The following is a 17,435-nucleotide window of genomic DNA, read 5'->3' on the forward strand; positions in this document are numbered from 1 at the left end:
AAAATTCCTCATGTGGGTGTTTATAGACCAGTTAAACACAGCATGCTGTCTTATTAAAACATCCAAGTAATTAGCAGTTTAAGCAGCTTGGATAAATTATGGCACATAAAATTATAGTGGCTATTTGAACAGAGGCACTTGCACACAACCCTTCTTACAACCCACCCACCCACTCCAAACAGTGCAAGAGGCAAAACCACACACACACACACACACACACACACACACACACCATAATGACTAAAAGCCAAGTGACCCTCTTCCCCCAGGCAATTTTCCTGTATTATTTTGGCTCAGTTCTGCCTGCTGCCTGTCAGTGGACATTTGGAAAGGGGAGAATAACAAAGGGGAGCGTGCACTAATGGTTAGAGTATTTAATGGACTAGGGGGGAGCAGGATTCTGATCCTCACTCAGCCGTTAAGCACACTAGGTGAACTTGGGCGTCAGCCTAGCCTACAGGGTTGTTGCGAGGAAAAAGTGTGGATCATAGAGTTGGAAGGGACCCTGAGGATCAACTGATCCCTTACGGGGATCGAACCTACGGCCTTGTCGTTACCAGCACCACGCCCTAACCAGCTGAGCTATCCAGCCGATGGCATGAAAGGGACTAAGTTTAGTACACTGAACACCTTGGAGAAAAGATATATGCAATAAATTAGGGAAGGGGTGATTTAGGTGTGACCCAGACATCCAAGAAAGAGACTGAGCAGCCTGCCTCCCCAGAAAGAGAAATCATTTTCAACTTGCGCAAGGCTCTGCTGGAAGATGCAAAGAGGTATTTTGGAGCAGATTTGTGGCAGACACTAGGAAGGAGCTCATCATATACCACACAACGGATCCTTAGAACTTCGAAACACATCGACAACCGATCCTGCTGGACCAGACCGATGGCCCATCCAGTCCAGTCTCCTGTTCTCACAGCGACCAAGCAGATGCCAGCAGGTAACCCACAAGCAAATATTCAGAAGCAAGGCTGCCTCCAGCTACAGAGGCCAGGCATAGCCAAGAAGAAGAGTTTGGATTTGATATCCCGTTTTATCACTACTCTAAGCAGTCTCCAAGCGGCTAACAATCTCCCAACCCTTCCTCCCCCACAACAAACACTCTGTGAGGTGAGTAAGGCTGAGAGACTTCAGAGAAGTGTGACTAGTCCAAGGTCACCCAGCAGCTGCATGTGGAGGAGCGGGGAAGCAAACCCGGTTCACCAGATTACAAGACTACCGCTCTTAACCACTACACCACACTGGCTCCACAAGGCTTGTAGCCATCGATAGACAAGCAAGTGCGGGGGAGACTGGCTGAGGGCAGGAGGAAGGGACATTATTCACTCCCCACCGACTGACCCTTCTCGGCCCTCCATTTTTTTGTCTATCCCTCCCTCAGCAGAGCATTTCCAATCAGAATATGTTTGTCACTACCACAATACCAATGGGACACGGCACACATGCCCTCCACTGTCCTGAGAAATCCTCTTAAGCCTGATTTTATTTTATTTTATTTTATTCTTTGGTAGACTGTCAGACTTCAAGGGAATCCGTTCCCCCTCCCTCATGGCTGGATGCCAGAATTTGGGAAAACAAGACGTTCTTGCCAATGTATTTATTCAAGATTCACAGAGAGAGACAGAAAGTTATCTGATCGGATAATGGCATTGGACCTACTGAACTCCTCCCCCCTCCCTTCCTAGCAACAACACTTCCCCCCTACGGTGGCCACCAGGGGCTATTTGTCTCTGAGCTCTTTGCTCTTGCACTTTCAATGCACGCCGGGTTCTGGGAGAAGGGGGATTGGGAATGCTTTCCAGTGACAACGTGTCAGCTGGCTGCTCTCTGTCTCTGTCTCCCCCTCCTCTTCTCCCATCCCCTCCCAACTCTTCTGTTCACCTGTCTCTGGGCTGTGACCTTCCTCTAACCACTGCTGTAAATCAATATTGTCTTCCGCTTCTCTGGAAGGTTCAAGAGGAGGGTGGGCTGGTCTCCACCATCCCTCCTCAGTCCAGTCCCCCTCAGACCAGTCTCTGACAAAGCCACACACCAATAAATAAATTTGAGAAAGGGGTAAGATTAGACGTGGATGCACAAAGCATTAAAAAGGACCCTTGTGCTCTTCTCCATTCCCCTTTTCTTCCTGCCCAGGGCAGCCCTCTGCCTGCACCTCAGAGCCGGCACCTCACTCAAGACTGGGTCTCAGCAGGTACAGCATCTCCTCCTCCTTGCCTACTCTCCAGTAGCCGCTACGAGATGCCCAGAGGAGGAGGAGGCTGGGAGCCGCAGTTGTGGAGAGACAACACGATGCTCCCTTGCAGCTGCCACTCAGGATAAACATCCTCCCCCTGAGCTCAGCAGCGGTAGCACTGGCGGGGAAAATAGGAAAATTCTGGGATCAAATCAAAAGCTGGGATGACTTTCATAATTTCCTTGGAAAATTGGGACACTTGGAGGGTATGCGATAGACCAGCTTCCACCGTCAACTGGGTCTCCCAGGGTGGAAAGGACGACAGCCTGGGTGCAGCAGCTGACAAGACCCTGTCATGTGTCCCCAACCAACTGCTCTTGCAATGGAGGTGGGACCTAGAGCTGGGCCGACGTCCAGGGCGGGTGGGAAGAATCCTGCGTGGGCAAGACAGCCCTTTCATTTTGTCCTGTGCCACTGCAGAATACAAACTCTCCCGAATGCAGCTGGATAATGGCTGGTAAGTCAGTGGCTGAGAAAAATCAAATCACCGTAGCAACCTCAGTTGCCACTTCCCAGAACAAGCGCTGTTGGAAGCAGTAGGGCGGGGAGAATTAAAAGGCGTATATTTTGACACAATCGTTGTTTACAGCAGCAACAAAGGGCTACTTGCTGCAAAGTAGTTTTGCTTCGTCTCTGTGTGCTCACTTGGCTATTTAAGTGCTTTGAGAATGACCGAGCATGGGAGTCAAAAATGATATTCTTGGATGGGAAACGGCAGCTCAGAGTATAGCCCCATCCTTGCGAGACGCTCTCTTGCTCGGGCACCGGATGAAGCAACAAAATACGGAAGGGAGGAGGAGAAAACCAATCAGTCACGTAGCGATTCACAAACGTGGAATTGTTCCCTCCAGAACATGCCCGAAAACAGGCTCTGCTCAGCCAGTTCAAACAGTGAAAATCTGGACAGAAAAGCTGGTGAGCTTTTTTGGCCAAAGTTGTTGAGCTTTTTGGACGAATGCTGTTTTTGAGCTATTTTTTATAGAAAAGCAGCAAAAACAGCACTGCTGACATGGGCTGCCATACACCTGTATTTTCCTGGACATTGTCCCGATTTCTGCCTGGACACTACTGACGAATGCAGTATTCCGGATATGGCAACCCTAACTGCATCGTTGCAATTGGATGCTTTGGGCTCCTGCGGAGATAGCATAGACTGAAAGAAAGAAAGACAAGGGAGGGCAGCTATAATGTTATGGCTGATGGGTGGCCTTCTTTCTTTCTTGGCTGGACTGCTGGCTAGCAGTCTGGGAGGTTTGTTGTTGTTTATCAATGGGAGCTCATGGTTAGGCAGTGGTCTCCTGGTAGCAGGGAATCTCTCTTGTGTTTTGAAGAAGAGGCCCATCAGAGCTTGGAAAGGGCGGTGGCTTTCTCCGGCTAAGGTCTGAGTGTCTGAGAAAGAGTTGGCAGTTTAGGAGAAACAAAGGACTGTGTCTCCTTGAATGAACCTGCCTGGGCTTTGAGATCTTCTGGAGAGGCCTTTCTCTCAGTCCCGCCACCTTCACCGGCGAGTTTGGTGAGGACACCAGAAGGGGCCTTCTTGGTGGCTGCTCCTAGATTTTGGAACTCCCTTCCACAAGAGGGTAGGCTCCTCTCTCCCCCCCCCCACCCACTTTCTTTTCACAGGCAGGCAAAATAGTTACTCTTATAGGTCTTTGGCTATGACCTGGCTGTCGTAGCAGCAGGGTCTTCTGAGGGTGTATGTGTGTGTGTGCTTTTAAATAGTGAGTGTTTCCAGTGCCGATTCCAGCAGGGTTATTTATTTAATCGTGAGGTTTTCTATACTGTCGTTTGTTGTTGTTGTATCTGTTTTATTTTATGCTGTTTGCTGCCTTGCGTTCCGCACTGACAGAACAGCAGGATGGAAATTTTAAAAATACAAATATTCTATATACAAATACCTGGAGATGTTGGGGATCAAACCTGAGACCTTTCACATGCAAAGCATGTCACTCAGTCACAGCCTTTCCCAACTTTCCACAATTCAGTTATTATATATCTTTGTAGATGGCTCAACATTAAAGCACAGTGCAAACTGTGAGCCACAAAGCCCGGCATCAGAGACAAAGGGGTCCATTAGCAAACAAATTAATGTGAGTGTAGAAAGCTTCAAAGCCGCTGCTTTAGTATTTAGCCTGCTTTCTTGTTACATTATAAAAAGTGACATTCGTGCATGAATGCTATAAAAACATCACTCGCGGACCAGAACTAAATTTATTTGATGGCAGCTCCGTATAGTTAAAGCTATGGTTTTCCCAGTAGTCATGTATGGAAGTGAGAGCTGGACCATAAAGAAGGCTGATCGTCAAAGAATTGATGCTTTTGAATTATGATGCTGGAGGAGACTCTTGAGAGTCCCATGGACTGCAAGAAGATCAAACCTATCTATTCTTAAGGAAATCAGCCCTGAGTGCTCACTGGAAGGACAGATCCTGAAGCTGAGTCTCCAAGACTTTGGCCACCTCATGAGAAGAGAAGACTCCCTGGAAAAGACCCTGATGTTGGGAAAGATTGAGAGCACAAGGAGAAGGGGACGACAGAGGCTGAGATGGTTGGACAGTGTTTTCGAAGCTACCAGCAAGAGTTTGACCAAACTGTGGGAGGCAGTGGAAGACAGGAGTGCCTGACGTGCTCTGGTCCATGGGGTCACGAAGAGTCGGACACGACTAAACGACTAAACAGCAACAACAAGGTGGTTTTTAAAGGGTGAATGTGAATTACTTTTTAAAAATACCTTTCTAATAAAACCAGACATCAATGTCATCCAACAAACGGCTGTAAAGTTGATTTTGTTGTTGTTTCAATACCCCCAACATGGCAAAACTTGCAGCTAATACAACAAAATAAGAACTTACAGAAAAATGGACCCCTAGTCCTACTCCAACATAGTCAACAAGCTAGTTCATCTAACCCAGTGGTTCTCAATTTTTTTTCAGTTCACCGTCCCCTTGGTTCCATAAGCTCATCCCCAGGGCTCCCCACCCTATAAAAAACATTATTCAGGATAGCGGCTTGCATGACCCACCAAGGAAGATAATAATTTAATAAAATTCAGCAAAGAATGTTGCATGAAAAATATGTTTATGCGTTCTTAGTAACAAAAACATGAGGCTGAAGGAAATTCATAGCATAAAATATTTATATAGAACTACTTAACACACATGCACAAAACTCACTTATCGCAGGTAACTAACTTATAAGAAAATTAGTAGCTATTGCCAATAATTGCTTTCGCCTGTGACTGGTGATGACCCAGAACGGTAAATACATACAAGCAGCAAAACTTTAAATATGAAATGAGGAAGGTGTTTCGCTCTGAGCTCTAGCCTGGTCAATTGTAAATAAGCTGTCGGTGTGCTCCAAAGGCCCTACCTCCAACACCCACTTCCCTTTTAGTGACCCCTGCTGCCCCCTCGGCTCCTAATGCACCCCTCCCTCAGATAATCCCTGCATCCCACTCTTTACCCTGTTTCTTACTGTGTTTGAGATTTGTTTTCATCCATCTGGCTCAACAAACAATGGAGTGCGCCTCTGGGGGTGAAGTCAAAACCTCAGTGTTAGCAGCACTGAAGTCACCTCCCTGGCAGTGTGCATGGAGGTCCTGGGCTGCCCAGTTGACAAAACATCCCCTCTTGGCATAGCTGTCAAGTGTCCCTTATTTGGTGGGACAGTCCCTTATCCCAGCGCCATGTCCCACTGCTGTCCCTTAGTGATGATGTCCCTTAAATAAGCTACTGAAGATAATGGGGCCCTTTCTATGTCCAGCTGTCCTTTGTCAACAACAAATTGTTGCTGTTTTTTGTGTTAAATATATGCTATATGGTAATTTATGGACCTAATAGGTATCTAGAGCCATTTGCACGCAACAAAATATGTATTTTATCAAAGTAATTGTTGATCCCTTATTTTGGCTGCTGATCCCTTATTTTCGAGGCTGCTGGTCCCTTATTTTCAAATCTGTAAGTTGACAGCTATGCCTCTTGGCCTCTCTGATGTGGTCCAAAGGAAAGCAAGGCTTAGGGCCCTCGTATTTACAGGACCGCCTCTCCTGGTCTGCCCCGCAGGTAACATGAATAATAATAGTTTAGAGGTCCTGGGCCCTAAGGAAGTCAGATTATCCTCCACCAGATACCAGGGCCTTCTCAGTGATGGCTCCGACCTGGTGGAATGCTCTGTCCCATGAGACCAGGGCCTTGCAGGACTTAACTTACTTCTGCAGGGCCTGTAAGACAGAGCTATTCCACCTGGCTTTCAACTTGAACTTAGTCTGATCTTTTTCCCCCCTTCCTTCCCTCCCCCTCCCCTTTTTAGCTCTGGGATCCCACAGTAATTCTCCCCTGGTCTCCTCACTGGCCCAAATAGGACTAATTTAGCCAGCTAGCCCTGGTGATCATCTAGAGTTTATTGGATGGATTTTCCCCCTAAATTGATTTTTGAATTCTGAATTTATTGTTATTCACGTTTTATATTGTATTTTATGCTTGTATAAAATATTGTATTATACTATATTTTTTTGTTGCATCAATTAACTGTTTTAAATTTGTTAGCTGCCCTGAACCGGGAAGGGCGGGGTATAAATAAAAAAATTGTTGTTGTTGTTGTTGTTGTTATTTACATTTGGCACCAGCATGGCTGCAGCAGTTCCCAAAAGGAGGCATACACTGAGCCACCCAAACGTCTTAGGGACTCCACTCTGCATTTCATAGAATCATAGAATCATAGAGTTGGAAGAGACCACAAGGGCCATTGAGTCCAACCCCCTGCCAAGCAGGAAACAAAACATTTGTGTAGGGTTTACGCCTTGGCCTTCTCTTCTCCCAAAGATGTACTGCAAGGCAGCAGAGTTTTGAACCAGGGTTTTCCTTCTCCTAGATGGGCTCCCTTCCCAGATAGACAAGCCCCACCTGCCCTGCGTTCGATTCTACATGCCATGATTTCAGGTGCACTTACCATGTCTGCCAAGGAGTGGGATGACTGGACATAGACTGACACGACCTGGAAGAAGAAGCAGGGACACGGTTTCACAAACTGCCAGAAAAACTCGCCACAGTAAATTTTATGTGTGTGTGTGCTTTTTAAAGAAACAAAATAAGGTACCTCACTGCTCCGAAAAAGGACGACATCGTTGCCACACGGGGTTCGGCCCTTATCCCAGTTGGAAGCATTTTCAAAATTGGTGTCTGGAATCCATTGTTTGTACACTGCGCTTGAAGTCCCTGAGAATGACCAAAAAACCACAGAAGGCAATTGTTAAGTTGTGGGTGAACATATCAGACGACACAGCAATTCTTCAAGCAGCTCTTGTTTATTCACAGGCCAGAACAGAACTGAACTGAAGGGTTCAGCCAGCCTGCTTATATAGAGCTCCACTAGAACGCAACAGTAACCATTTTCTGTAACAATCCAATCACTGAACGTCACTTTCGATCCCTTATTTGCATATGTGGATCTGAACTATCTACAGTATCCCCCTGCTGGCCCAGGGTGAGAACTTCAGTACATAACACCAATAACAATAAGCTTTGACTGGGACTGCTGAGCCTGTGCGGACAGAAGTGTTGCAGAAATGGCTTCTTGGTTAGGCAGACATGTTGCTGGCTGACAGCAATTCTCCAGGTCTTCAGGCCTGGGTCTCTCTCAGCCAGAATCTAATGAAGCTTCAGCTAATCCCAGAGAGAGCCCAGAAGCAACTTTACTCCACGTTGCTATTTTTAAAAAATGGATCTAAGAGACCCAATTGGAGTCACATTGATTTATTTATTTTCTTGTGTACATTTCAACAACCCCAAAGTTTGAGAGTCGGTAAAGAAGGCTGATCGCCAAAGAATTGATGCCTTTGAATTATGGTGCTGGAGGAGACTCTTGAGAGTCCCATGGACTGCAAGAAGATCAAACCTATCCATTCTTAAAGAAATCAGCCCTGAGTGCTCACTGGAAGGACAGATCCTGAAGCTGAGACTCCAAGACTTTGGCCACCTCATGAGAAGAGAAGACTCCCTGGGAAAGACCCTGATGTTGAGAAAGATGGAGGGCACAGGGAGAAGGGGACAACAGAGGACGAGATGGTTGGAGTGTTCTTGAAACTATGAGCATGAGTTTAACCAAACTGCGGGAGGCACTGGAAGACAGGAGTGCTTGGCGTGCTCTAGTCCATGGGGTCACGAAGAGTCGGACACGACTAAATGACTAAACAACAACAACAAAGCACAGATGTTATAAAGGTGTGTTGATTTGTTGTGGAACAAGCCCACTGGAGAAGCTAACAGTGGTAGTGGGATAGGAGAAATGAAAATAATACCAATATATTTCACATCTGAAATGTGCCCCTTTGGTTTCAGATAGCACATGGGTAGACAAGTCTAAAAAGCCCAGGACACAAATTTTCATGGCCCTCTAGCTACTATGGTGGCTCATTTACCAGAAAAAACAAATTTAGTGTTAACTCTAGAAGTATATACTCGATTCTGATCAAAGTAAGCCTCATATACACCAGGAAGCTTAGGTGAATTCCTAGCCCTGAGTGAAAATGCAGGGAATTGGAACCAGGAGCTATACTGTACCACAGAACTATGGCTGTTTGCCAGAGAGAGATTGCCCTGCTGTTCCCACAATGTTCTACTGTTCAGCTCACAAAAGACTAGAGCTGAGTCTGCAGGCGATTTCTAGGCAGAGAATGGCTTCATATATTTTGGCAAACTCCAGCAAGCACTACAGCACGTAGATTGACAGGCAGGTCCTGCTTTCGCTGCAGCATCCAAAGCAGAAATGGCAGAGGGGTAACGGCAACAAGCTGTTAACTGCAGAAACAGGGGGTGCCTGGCAATTGCTCACCGCCCCTGCCCCCGCCCAGCCCTCTTTCACACCTGAAGCCATTCCCAATCTACTGAGAAAGAGGGCAGCCAAGAAAGTGCTTTGTGCTCATCATGGCGAAGGATCGTCAACTGCCATTATTTAGAAATGTTGAAGAAAATCTACAAAGCAAAATGTGGCCACAGAAGAGCCACGCTTGAGGAAGGATCCTGAGTCCTGTTGCTTAAATCCCAAACCAAAAAAGGATGTTTACAGTGATGACTGTCAGAAGGGCAGTTGGTGCAGCATCTTTGAGGGTGAGGGAATTGCTGAACAGGCAAAATCCAGCATATTTGGGCAAGATGTCCGTCTCTACTGGATTAATCTCCCCCTGAAGCAGTGTGTGTATGTGTGCACACATGACAGATAACAAAGGCTGGCAGGACTTCTGCCCCTTCCAGATTTTAGGCATGTTCTCTGCAAGTCTAGGGTAGACAAACAAAACCCAAAAATCACACCTGTAGCTTAAGTACAGCCACATACAGCCTTCTCTTTTAGACTGTGGTATTAACATGCATTTCGATCAGTTTCCCAGCAACAACGCTGAGTGCTCCTGATTAGAGCACCACGAGCTTTACTCTAAACCTCCAAGGGTATTTTGCTTCTTCACAGAGAGTTTGCTATGTCTTTTTAGGAGGCCTAAGTCATCTCCATGGCCCAAGAATCTTCTTTGCCTTCCTACTTGCATTGGTGAGTGGACGCTAAGGGCCAGTAGGGTGAATTTTGCAAACGATGTGATCTTTCTCTTTTTGTCTGCATAGCTGATGCTCAAATAATGTGTTGCTTGCTTTGAGGAGCATCTTAAAAAGCAGAGACATCACCTTGCCAACAAAGGTCCGTATAGACATCACCTTGCCAACAATGGAGCCAGTGTGGTGTAGTGGTTAAGAGCGGTAGTCTCGCAATCTGGGGAACCGGGTTCGCGTCTCCGCTCCTCCACATGCAGCTGCTGGGTGACCTTGGGCTAGTCACACTTCTTTGAAGTCTCTCAGCCCCACTCACCTCACAGAGTGTTTGTTGTGGGGGAGGAAGGGAAAGGAGATTGTTAGCCGCTTTGAGACTCCTGAAGGGGAGTGAAAGGCGGGATATCAAATCCAAACTCTTCTTCTTCTTCATCATCTAGTTAAAGTGATGGTTTTCCCAGTAGTGATGTATGGAAGTGAGAGCTGGACCATAAAGAAGGCTGATCGCCAAAGAATGGATGCTTTTGAATTATGGTGCTGGAGGAGACTCTTGAGAGTCCCATGGACTGCAAGAAGATCAAACCTCTCCATTCTTAAGGAAATCAGCCCTGAGTGCTCACTGGAAGGACAGATCCTGAAGCTGAGGCTCCAATACTTTGCCCACCTGATGAGAAGAGAAAACTCCTTGGAAAAGACCCTGATGTTGGGAAAGATGGAGGGCACAAGGAGAAGGGGATGACAGAGGATGAGATGGTTGGATAGTGGTCGAAGCTAATAACACGAGTTTGACCAAACTGCGGGAGGCAGCGGAAGACAGGAGTGCCTGGCGTTCTCTGGTCCATGGGGTCACGAAAAGTCGGACACGACTAAACGACTAAACAACAACAATTAAGCTCCTTGCTCTGGTGGAACTTCCTCCTGCCCCCTCCAGCCTGCAGCTTCAAAAACTCCCTTCTGATCCCTGTGTCTGCTTCTGCCCAACCTGCCCTCATTGGACACGACGATAAATATGGCAAGCCAGAGACATCCACTCCATGCCTTTTCCCACCAGCAACCCCTCGAAACAAACCCAATATATATATATATTACTGCTTGCAGTGATGGCTGGCGCCCATGGGGAGTGGTTGAACAGAAGGTAGGGAGCCTAGACAGTAGGTGGCGTGAGAGCCAATGATACACAGAGGCAGTGTGGTGTGATGGCTAGAGTGGTGGGCTATGGACCAGTCTCCTTGGGCCAGCCGTCATCTCTCAGCTTAACCTACCTCACAGGGTTGTTGTGTGAATGAAATGGGGAGGAGGAGGACCGTGTTACACCTTGACCTTCTTGGGAGAAAAGGTGGTATATAAATGTAATAAAAAACATGGCCTTTTCTGTGGTGACTCCCCCCAGTGGGACACTCGCCCCAGGGAGACTCGCCTGGCTCCTTCAGTACATATATCTAGGTGCCAGACAAAAGCATTCCTCTTCTCCCAGGCCTTGGGATTTAACTTCCTTCCGCAGGGCCTGTAAGACCAAGCTATTCTGCCTGGCTTTCAATTTGAACTTAGCCTGATCTTTTATTCCCCTTCCTTCTCTCCCCCTCCCCTTTTTATAAAGATTACCCTCTCTGGGATCCCACAGCTAATTCTCCCCTGGTCTCCTCGCTGGCCCAAATAGGACTAATTTAGCCAGCTAGCCCTGGTGATCATCTAATGTTTATTGGATGTATTTCCCCCCTCCAATTGATTTTTGAATTCTGAATTTATTGTTATTCACATTTTATACTGTATTTTATGCTGTTTTTTGTTGTATCAATTAAGTGTTTTAAATTTGTTGTTAGCTGCCCTGAGCCTGGTTTTCTGAACTGGGAAGGGCGGGGTATAAATAAAAATTTATTATTATATTATTATTGCATTAATTAAACACTCTATGGCCTTTTAAGTTGGGTGGTGGTGGCATAGTTTTGCTTGTTATGGTGTTATGTATTTTTCTGGCTTTATACTGTAAACCGTGCTGTGGAAATGTGGAGAACTGAATTTAAGATTGGGAAAATGAGCAACTGAGAGAAAATGAAACTGACCAATTAGCCCATCCCTAGTAATACTCATAGTAATACTTGTGATTAAACAAAAATGGGGCAAGCTCCTCTTAAAACTAAATTACTAGATATAATGTTAAAAGCGTTACACATTTCAAGACGTGTAAAGTTTTTCTTCTTCTAAATGGTCTCTTCCAAGGGGTTTCCCCCCTCCAACTGCTGTTATTTGAGAAGGGGAAACCGGAGGACATGAATGTCCCGTCAAGTTTCACACTTACTTTTTAAATTTTCTTTTTGAGTCTATAAAAATAAGTCTAAGTACTGAATTTCTCTTAAGTCACGAGGGTGAGGGGGGAGCAAAACCACATGGTACAACCATGATCAGATCTCCTGATATGTTGCTTTAAAAACAACCAAAACTGTAATGTGTTCTTTAAATTACAGTTGCCTCAATAGTTTCACTTCCATTTAAGTAGTGGCGTTGGAGGAGAGGCTGCTTAAATCTTCTGCACACCAGTCTCCTCATCTAAATCAACTGCCCACAAACAGGGACCCATATTTAGCCCAGACACAGAATCAAAGCCCACCTTTGAATTTTCACCATATTTTTATATGGTGGTGGTCTTACTGCTGGAGACCACTATAGGTCACCATTGGGCCCTGACCCATTCATTTGAAGGCCATAAGCACCATAAACTTTGATTCACCACAAAAGGTGGAGGGGGGAGATAGCCTACACAGTATTTGTATTTTCCCAGGTGCAGAGCCATTAGGAGTGGTCATTTATACCTTGAGTCCCATAAGGGTGGGGGGGGGGAAGGTGAGATATAATAATGATGAGGATGATGGTGATGATGATGATGATGATGTTGATGCATCCATCATCAATACCTTCTAGCATGCCCATGCAGTCATATGTTTGTCTTAAGTATGAAAGGAGGAGGGGTGAAGCATGTTAAAACACCTTATCAGGGTTCCCATTCTATGGAGGACCTGTACTCACATGTACCAATAAACACTTAGGCCACCTTTCATACATGCCGAATTATGTACAACTTCCAGGAGGCCTCTCCAGGGCCTGGGGGCATGGCCGGCAGTGGCAATATCCCACTAGGGCGTGTTGAATTTTTCAACTACCAAAAATGAGGGGTGCTAAGGAGAAGGGGACGACAGAGGATGAGATGGTTGGACAGGGTTCTCAAAGCTACCAGCAAGAGTCTGACCAAACTGTGGGAGGCAGTGGAAGACAGGAGTGCCTGGCGTGCTCTGGTCCATGGGGTCACGAAGAGTCGGACACGACTAAACGACAGAAGAAGAAGAAGAAGAAGAAGAAGAAGAAGAAGAAGAAGAAGAAGAAGAAGAAGAAGAAGAAGAAGAAGAAGAAGAAGAAGAAGAAGAAGAAGTAGTTGTAGCCTGACTTGGTAATTCCAATGCTATTTTTATTAAATTAATATGATTTAGTTTTGCTTGGTGAGTAAAATGCGTGTAAAATGGCTCAGAAACCATGAAAAATGATTACAGAGTACTTGCAGTTATATTATATATTCATTTTGCTTGTTTACTTGTTTACCATCACCTGGCATTTTCAGAAGGTAACATTAAAATTCTTTGGCTTTCCGAAAGCAGTTTATGTGCTTCTTACTCAACGAGGGGTTGTGCAATCACAAAAATAAGAGCAGATTTGAATTCTTCACACCCCAAAACATATTTTTACAACCCCCCCATTAAGAAAATAGCAAAAAATTAAGTATCACCCCCCTAAAATAGCACACCTTAATATCCCACTCACCAAACTCAGGAGGGCATGTGTGTTTGTCTGAACTGCCCACATCAGGAAGCCCTGTCACGGTTCTCCTGCATCCTGCTCTGCCTGTTCCCTCAACCCTCCCAAGTTTGGGAAAGTCTGCTTTACCAGTTTCTCTGCCAAGGCCAGTTTCTCTTGCAGGCATGTGTGTATCTTTGGGGGTGGGGGGTGCCATTTTAGAGGGAGCAAGTGTTGCCTGCCCATCTCCAGATATACTTCTCAGTCCCTCGCAAGTTGTAGGCCATGCCTGGTGGTTGCTAAGCAACCATCAATTATTTTCCGTTCCCATCCTTCCTCAGAACTAGCAAAGAAGCCAGCTTGGGGGGCAGAAGCTGGGGGTGGCTGGGTAGGGGCAAATGGCCGTATGTAGGGGAACAGACACGTGGCAAAGGAACGCACAAACAGAGAGTCTGTTCCTCGCATCCCCCATATACCTGCCTCTCTCCAGAAATCGCTTATTAACAGCCAAGAAGCTCTAGCCAGAAACAAGCAAAACAAAACACGGGGGGGGGGGGGGACTCCAATTCCTTTGAATAATCCTTCTCTCGCCCCAACCTTGCTCTGAGCCTAAAATGAGCAAATGACTTCCAAGCCCTGCTTGAAGCTGAACAGAGAAGCCCCCTCCCGCAGCCCCCCAGCGCTTAAGCGCCTTTGGTCCATTGATTGTGAGTTAGTTAGCAAGCGTTGTGAGTGGCCAAGTCACACCAAGCTGAAGGCTGCTGGCTGAATAAGGGGGCGGCAGCACGGCTCACGATAATAAAGCCTTTTTCTGAAGAAATGGTGCCCTGTGGGCCAACGATGGTGCAAGTTTAATTAGTTGGATTCCAAGCTCCGAGGCTCTAGGAAGGTTACTGGGTTTGTTTTAGATGCGTCCAATATGAAAGATCTGACTGGAGCGAACATTCTATAAAAGCTTAGAACAATTTATTATCCTGCTTCTTCTATGTAATTCCTCACCTGTCCGAGGCAAGGAAGCAACAGAAATTGTGTGCTTTTTGGCTAATGAGGCAGCTGTGAGTAAGAAGAAATGTCTTTATGGTTCACAATCAGCTCGAGATTAAGAGAACAGAGTAGATTCCAAACAATGGCCGTTCCATACTCTCAGGGCCTTTGATATTTATTTGATGAGCATATTTGTTGGAGGACAAAATCTGTCACTTTTGGTTTCTCTCAGATTGCTACTTTTCCACATCAGTTTGTGAGTGTGTTGTTGTTGTTTTTTTGGTTGTTGTTTTTTAAAGTCCTAATGATGCTTTTGAATTAGGGTGCTGGAGGAGACTCTCGAGAGTCCCATGGTCCACGAGAAGATCAAACCTATCAATTCTGAAGGAAATCAGCCCTGATTGCTGACTGGAAGGACAGATCCTGAAGCTGAGGCTCCAATACTTTGGTCACCTCATGAGAAGAGAAGACTCCTTGGAAAAGACCCTGATGTTGGGAAAGATGGAGAGCACAAGGAGAAGGGGGCGACAGAGGACGAGATGGTTGGACAGTGTGCTCGAAGCTACCAGCATGAGTTTGACCAAACTGCGGGAGGCAGTGGAAGACAGGAGTGCCTGGTGTGCTCTGGTCCATGGGGTCACGAAGAGTTGGACACGACTAAACGACTGAACAACAACAGTGTAAACTCATCAGCGTTTTAGGGCATCGTAAGCAATCTCTTCTATGCAATTTCCCCTAACAGAGCATTTTTGTAGTGCTATGCTCAAAAATATGTGAATTATATGAATATATGCACATTTCCCCTCTAGCAGACACATGTTTGCATTAGAGATCTGCAAAACAGAATTTGAGAACTCTGAATTTCAATTGATAGCTGTGTTACAGTTTGTGTATTGTTTTGGAAAAAGTCTGGGGAGGGGGAAGCAATTTTCACAAGGAAAATGATGCTCAAAGAAATATTCTAAAAACCTCTTCCCCAGGAGCTAGATTTTAATCAAGTTTTCTGTTTACATTATTATTTGTACTAGTATTTACTACTGCTGCTGATTTTGCATTGACTGCTGCTGTCTAGTTTTGATTCCAGTTTTCCATTTCTATAATATTCTGTCTTCTGCTTTACTTGGTTCCCGCAGTAAGGAATTGTGGTCTTTGAATGCTAAATAGCCATGCATATTCAACAGAAGTCATTTTACAGTGCATTGCTTTAGGCCTTACATGGGGTGGGGGTGGGGTGTCGGGAATTCAGGGATAGAAGACAGAACAAAAAAATCAGAAAATACCCAACTTTCATAATTGCACTGCTCTGGATATGTAGATTGCCACTCCAGTGCTATCTCTTTGTCCATCTGGAAATGATTTCCCCCCCCTGCTTGAAATTTAAATAACTCACAAAACTACCAGATTCATAGTTCCATTGCTCATCACAAAAGTTGGGTGTGGGTGGACTGGTTTCTCCCTCATCCTTCAGTCTTAGGTGCTTCTCTCGCCATCTATTACTTACCAAGGAGATGTAAGAAAATGTAGAAGAAAAGCAGACGCTTCATTCTGCAGCCTGTGGTTTGCACTTTATCTCCTCTTGGACTCCCAGTGAACTTTGGAGCGTTCCAGCGTCACGTGACACCTGGGAACTTGAAGGGGACTTTGTGAGACTGAAGAGGCTCCTGTCTCAGGGAGCTGAGAGGAAGACACAGAGTTTTCTCTTTGCGTCAGAATAGGCTGCGTATGAATAGTACGATCAGGATCACGGTTTCCTTGCACCAAAAGAGTGGCATCCAAAACACAATTCAGAAAATCACACCTGCACCTCAAGAAAAGGAACCTGAGTACGATTGCAAGCCTGTACAACATGTGAACCCCTAAATCGGTGGTGCTTTTTACCTCTAACCCTTGGAACTAGGGGTTAGCAAATATGTCAATTTCAGTTCTCTTGGTTACTCATTTTTCCGCATTTCCACACCAGTTGGTGACTTATTTTTTTAAGTCTTCATGAAAATTCACCAGGATGTTAGTGTGAATTTATTCTAATTTTCACACATTTATCCTCATATCCACACATTTTTGTATGCCATTTAATAATAATAATAATAATAATAATAATAATAATAATAATTTATTATTTATACCCCGCCCATCTGGCTGAGTTTCCCCAGCCACTCTGAGTGGCTCCCAATCAAATGTTAAAAACAGTACAGCATTAAATATTAAAAACTTCCCTGAACAGGGCTGCCTTCTACCTGCTAGACACATTTTTGCAAAGCAATCTCCCCCGCTACAATGCATTTCTGGCTATTTTTCACCAATACATGCATTTTCATGAATACATGCAGCAGTGTGGCTGCTGTCGCATGCTGGCAGTTTTTGGAGCCACAAATGAGAACCGAGTGCAGGCTGGGGACAAACAAACCCAGAAGGAGCACCATGTGTCCCCCCCACCAGAGTTATTACCCCATACCCCCCTCCCAAGCACATCTAACGTGCATCTGATCTTCATGTGCTGCTTGTGTCTGTGATGAATGAATGATAAACATTCAGTTAGCAAGACCTCCCCCTTGAGTCTCTAAAAAGTCAGGGAAGACGTGACATTGCTAGCATACACCCTTGGGTAAAAATATGAAAGGGGAGAAAACTTTAAAAGAGATGCAAGGAAATAAATAGCAAAAAATGCAACGGTTAGTACCCTTTTCAGCACATATTTGACTTCACGGCTGGTCCCAGGATCTTGCTGTTAGACTGCAATCCAAAATTCACTTATTCCGAAGTAGCATTATTAACATTAATGGAACTGCTCCTCAGGAAATGGGGTTGTAGGTTAGGACTATGAGAGCCCAGTTCTGAAAACGATTTGGAAGATATCTTTGAGCCTTAATTAATTGGATTTTATTCCCTGCTTGCACAATGGTAGCATT

General features: G+C 45.4%; 1 protein-coding gene across 4 annotated transcripts in view; it reads right to left on the bottom strand.

Moving 5' to 3' along the window:
- Positions 1-16,099, bottom strand: part of AMN (amnion associated transmembrane protein) — a 75,889-nt gene extending 59,790 nt beyond the window's left edge. Inside the window, exons 1-3 of one of the 4 annotated variants that reach the window (XM_081912357.1) lie at positions 16,031-16,099; positions 7,331-7,449; positions 7,184-7,228 (exon numbers count right to left, since the gene is read on the bottom strand). In XM_081912357.1, coding sequence (XP_081768483.1) covers positions 7,184-7,228; positions 7,331-7,449; positions 16,031-16,073 — 207 coding nt within the window. In that variant the 5' untranslated portion in view covers positions 16,074-16,099. Of the gene's footprint in view, positions 1-7,183; positions 7,229-7,330; positions 7,450-13,568; positions 13,993-16,030 lie in introns of those variants that run through there. The other 3 variants (XM_081912358.1, XM_081912355.1, XM_081912356.1) reach the window with 3 other exon arrangements.
- Between the last annotated feature and the right edge of the window lie 1,336 nt (positions 16,100-17,435).

The sequence above is a fragment of the Podarcis melisellensis genome (assembly GCF_964234715.1).
Source record: "Podarcis melisellensis genome assembly, chromosome: 1".
In the NCBI taxonomy this organism is placed as follows: domain Eukaryota; kingdom Metazoa; phylum Chordata; class Lepidosauria; order Squamata; family Lacertidae; genus Podarcis; species Podarcis melisellensis.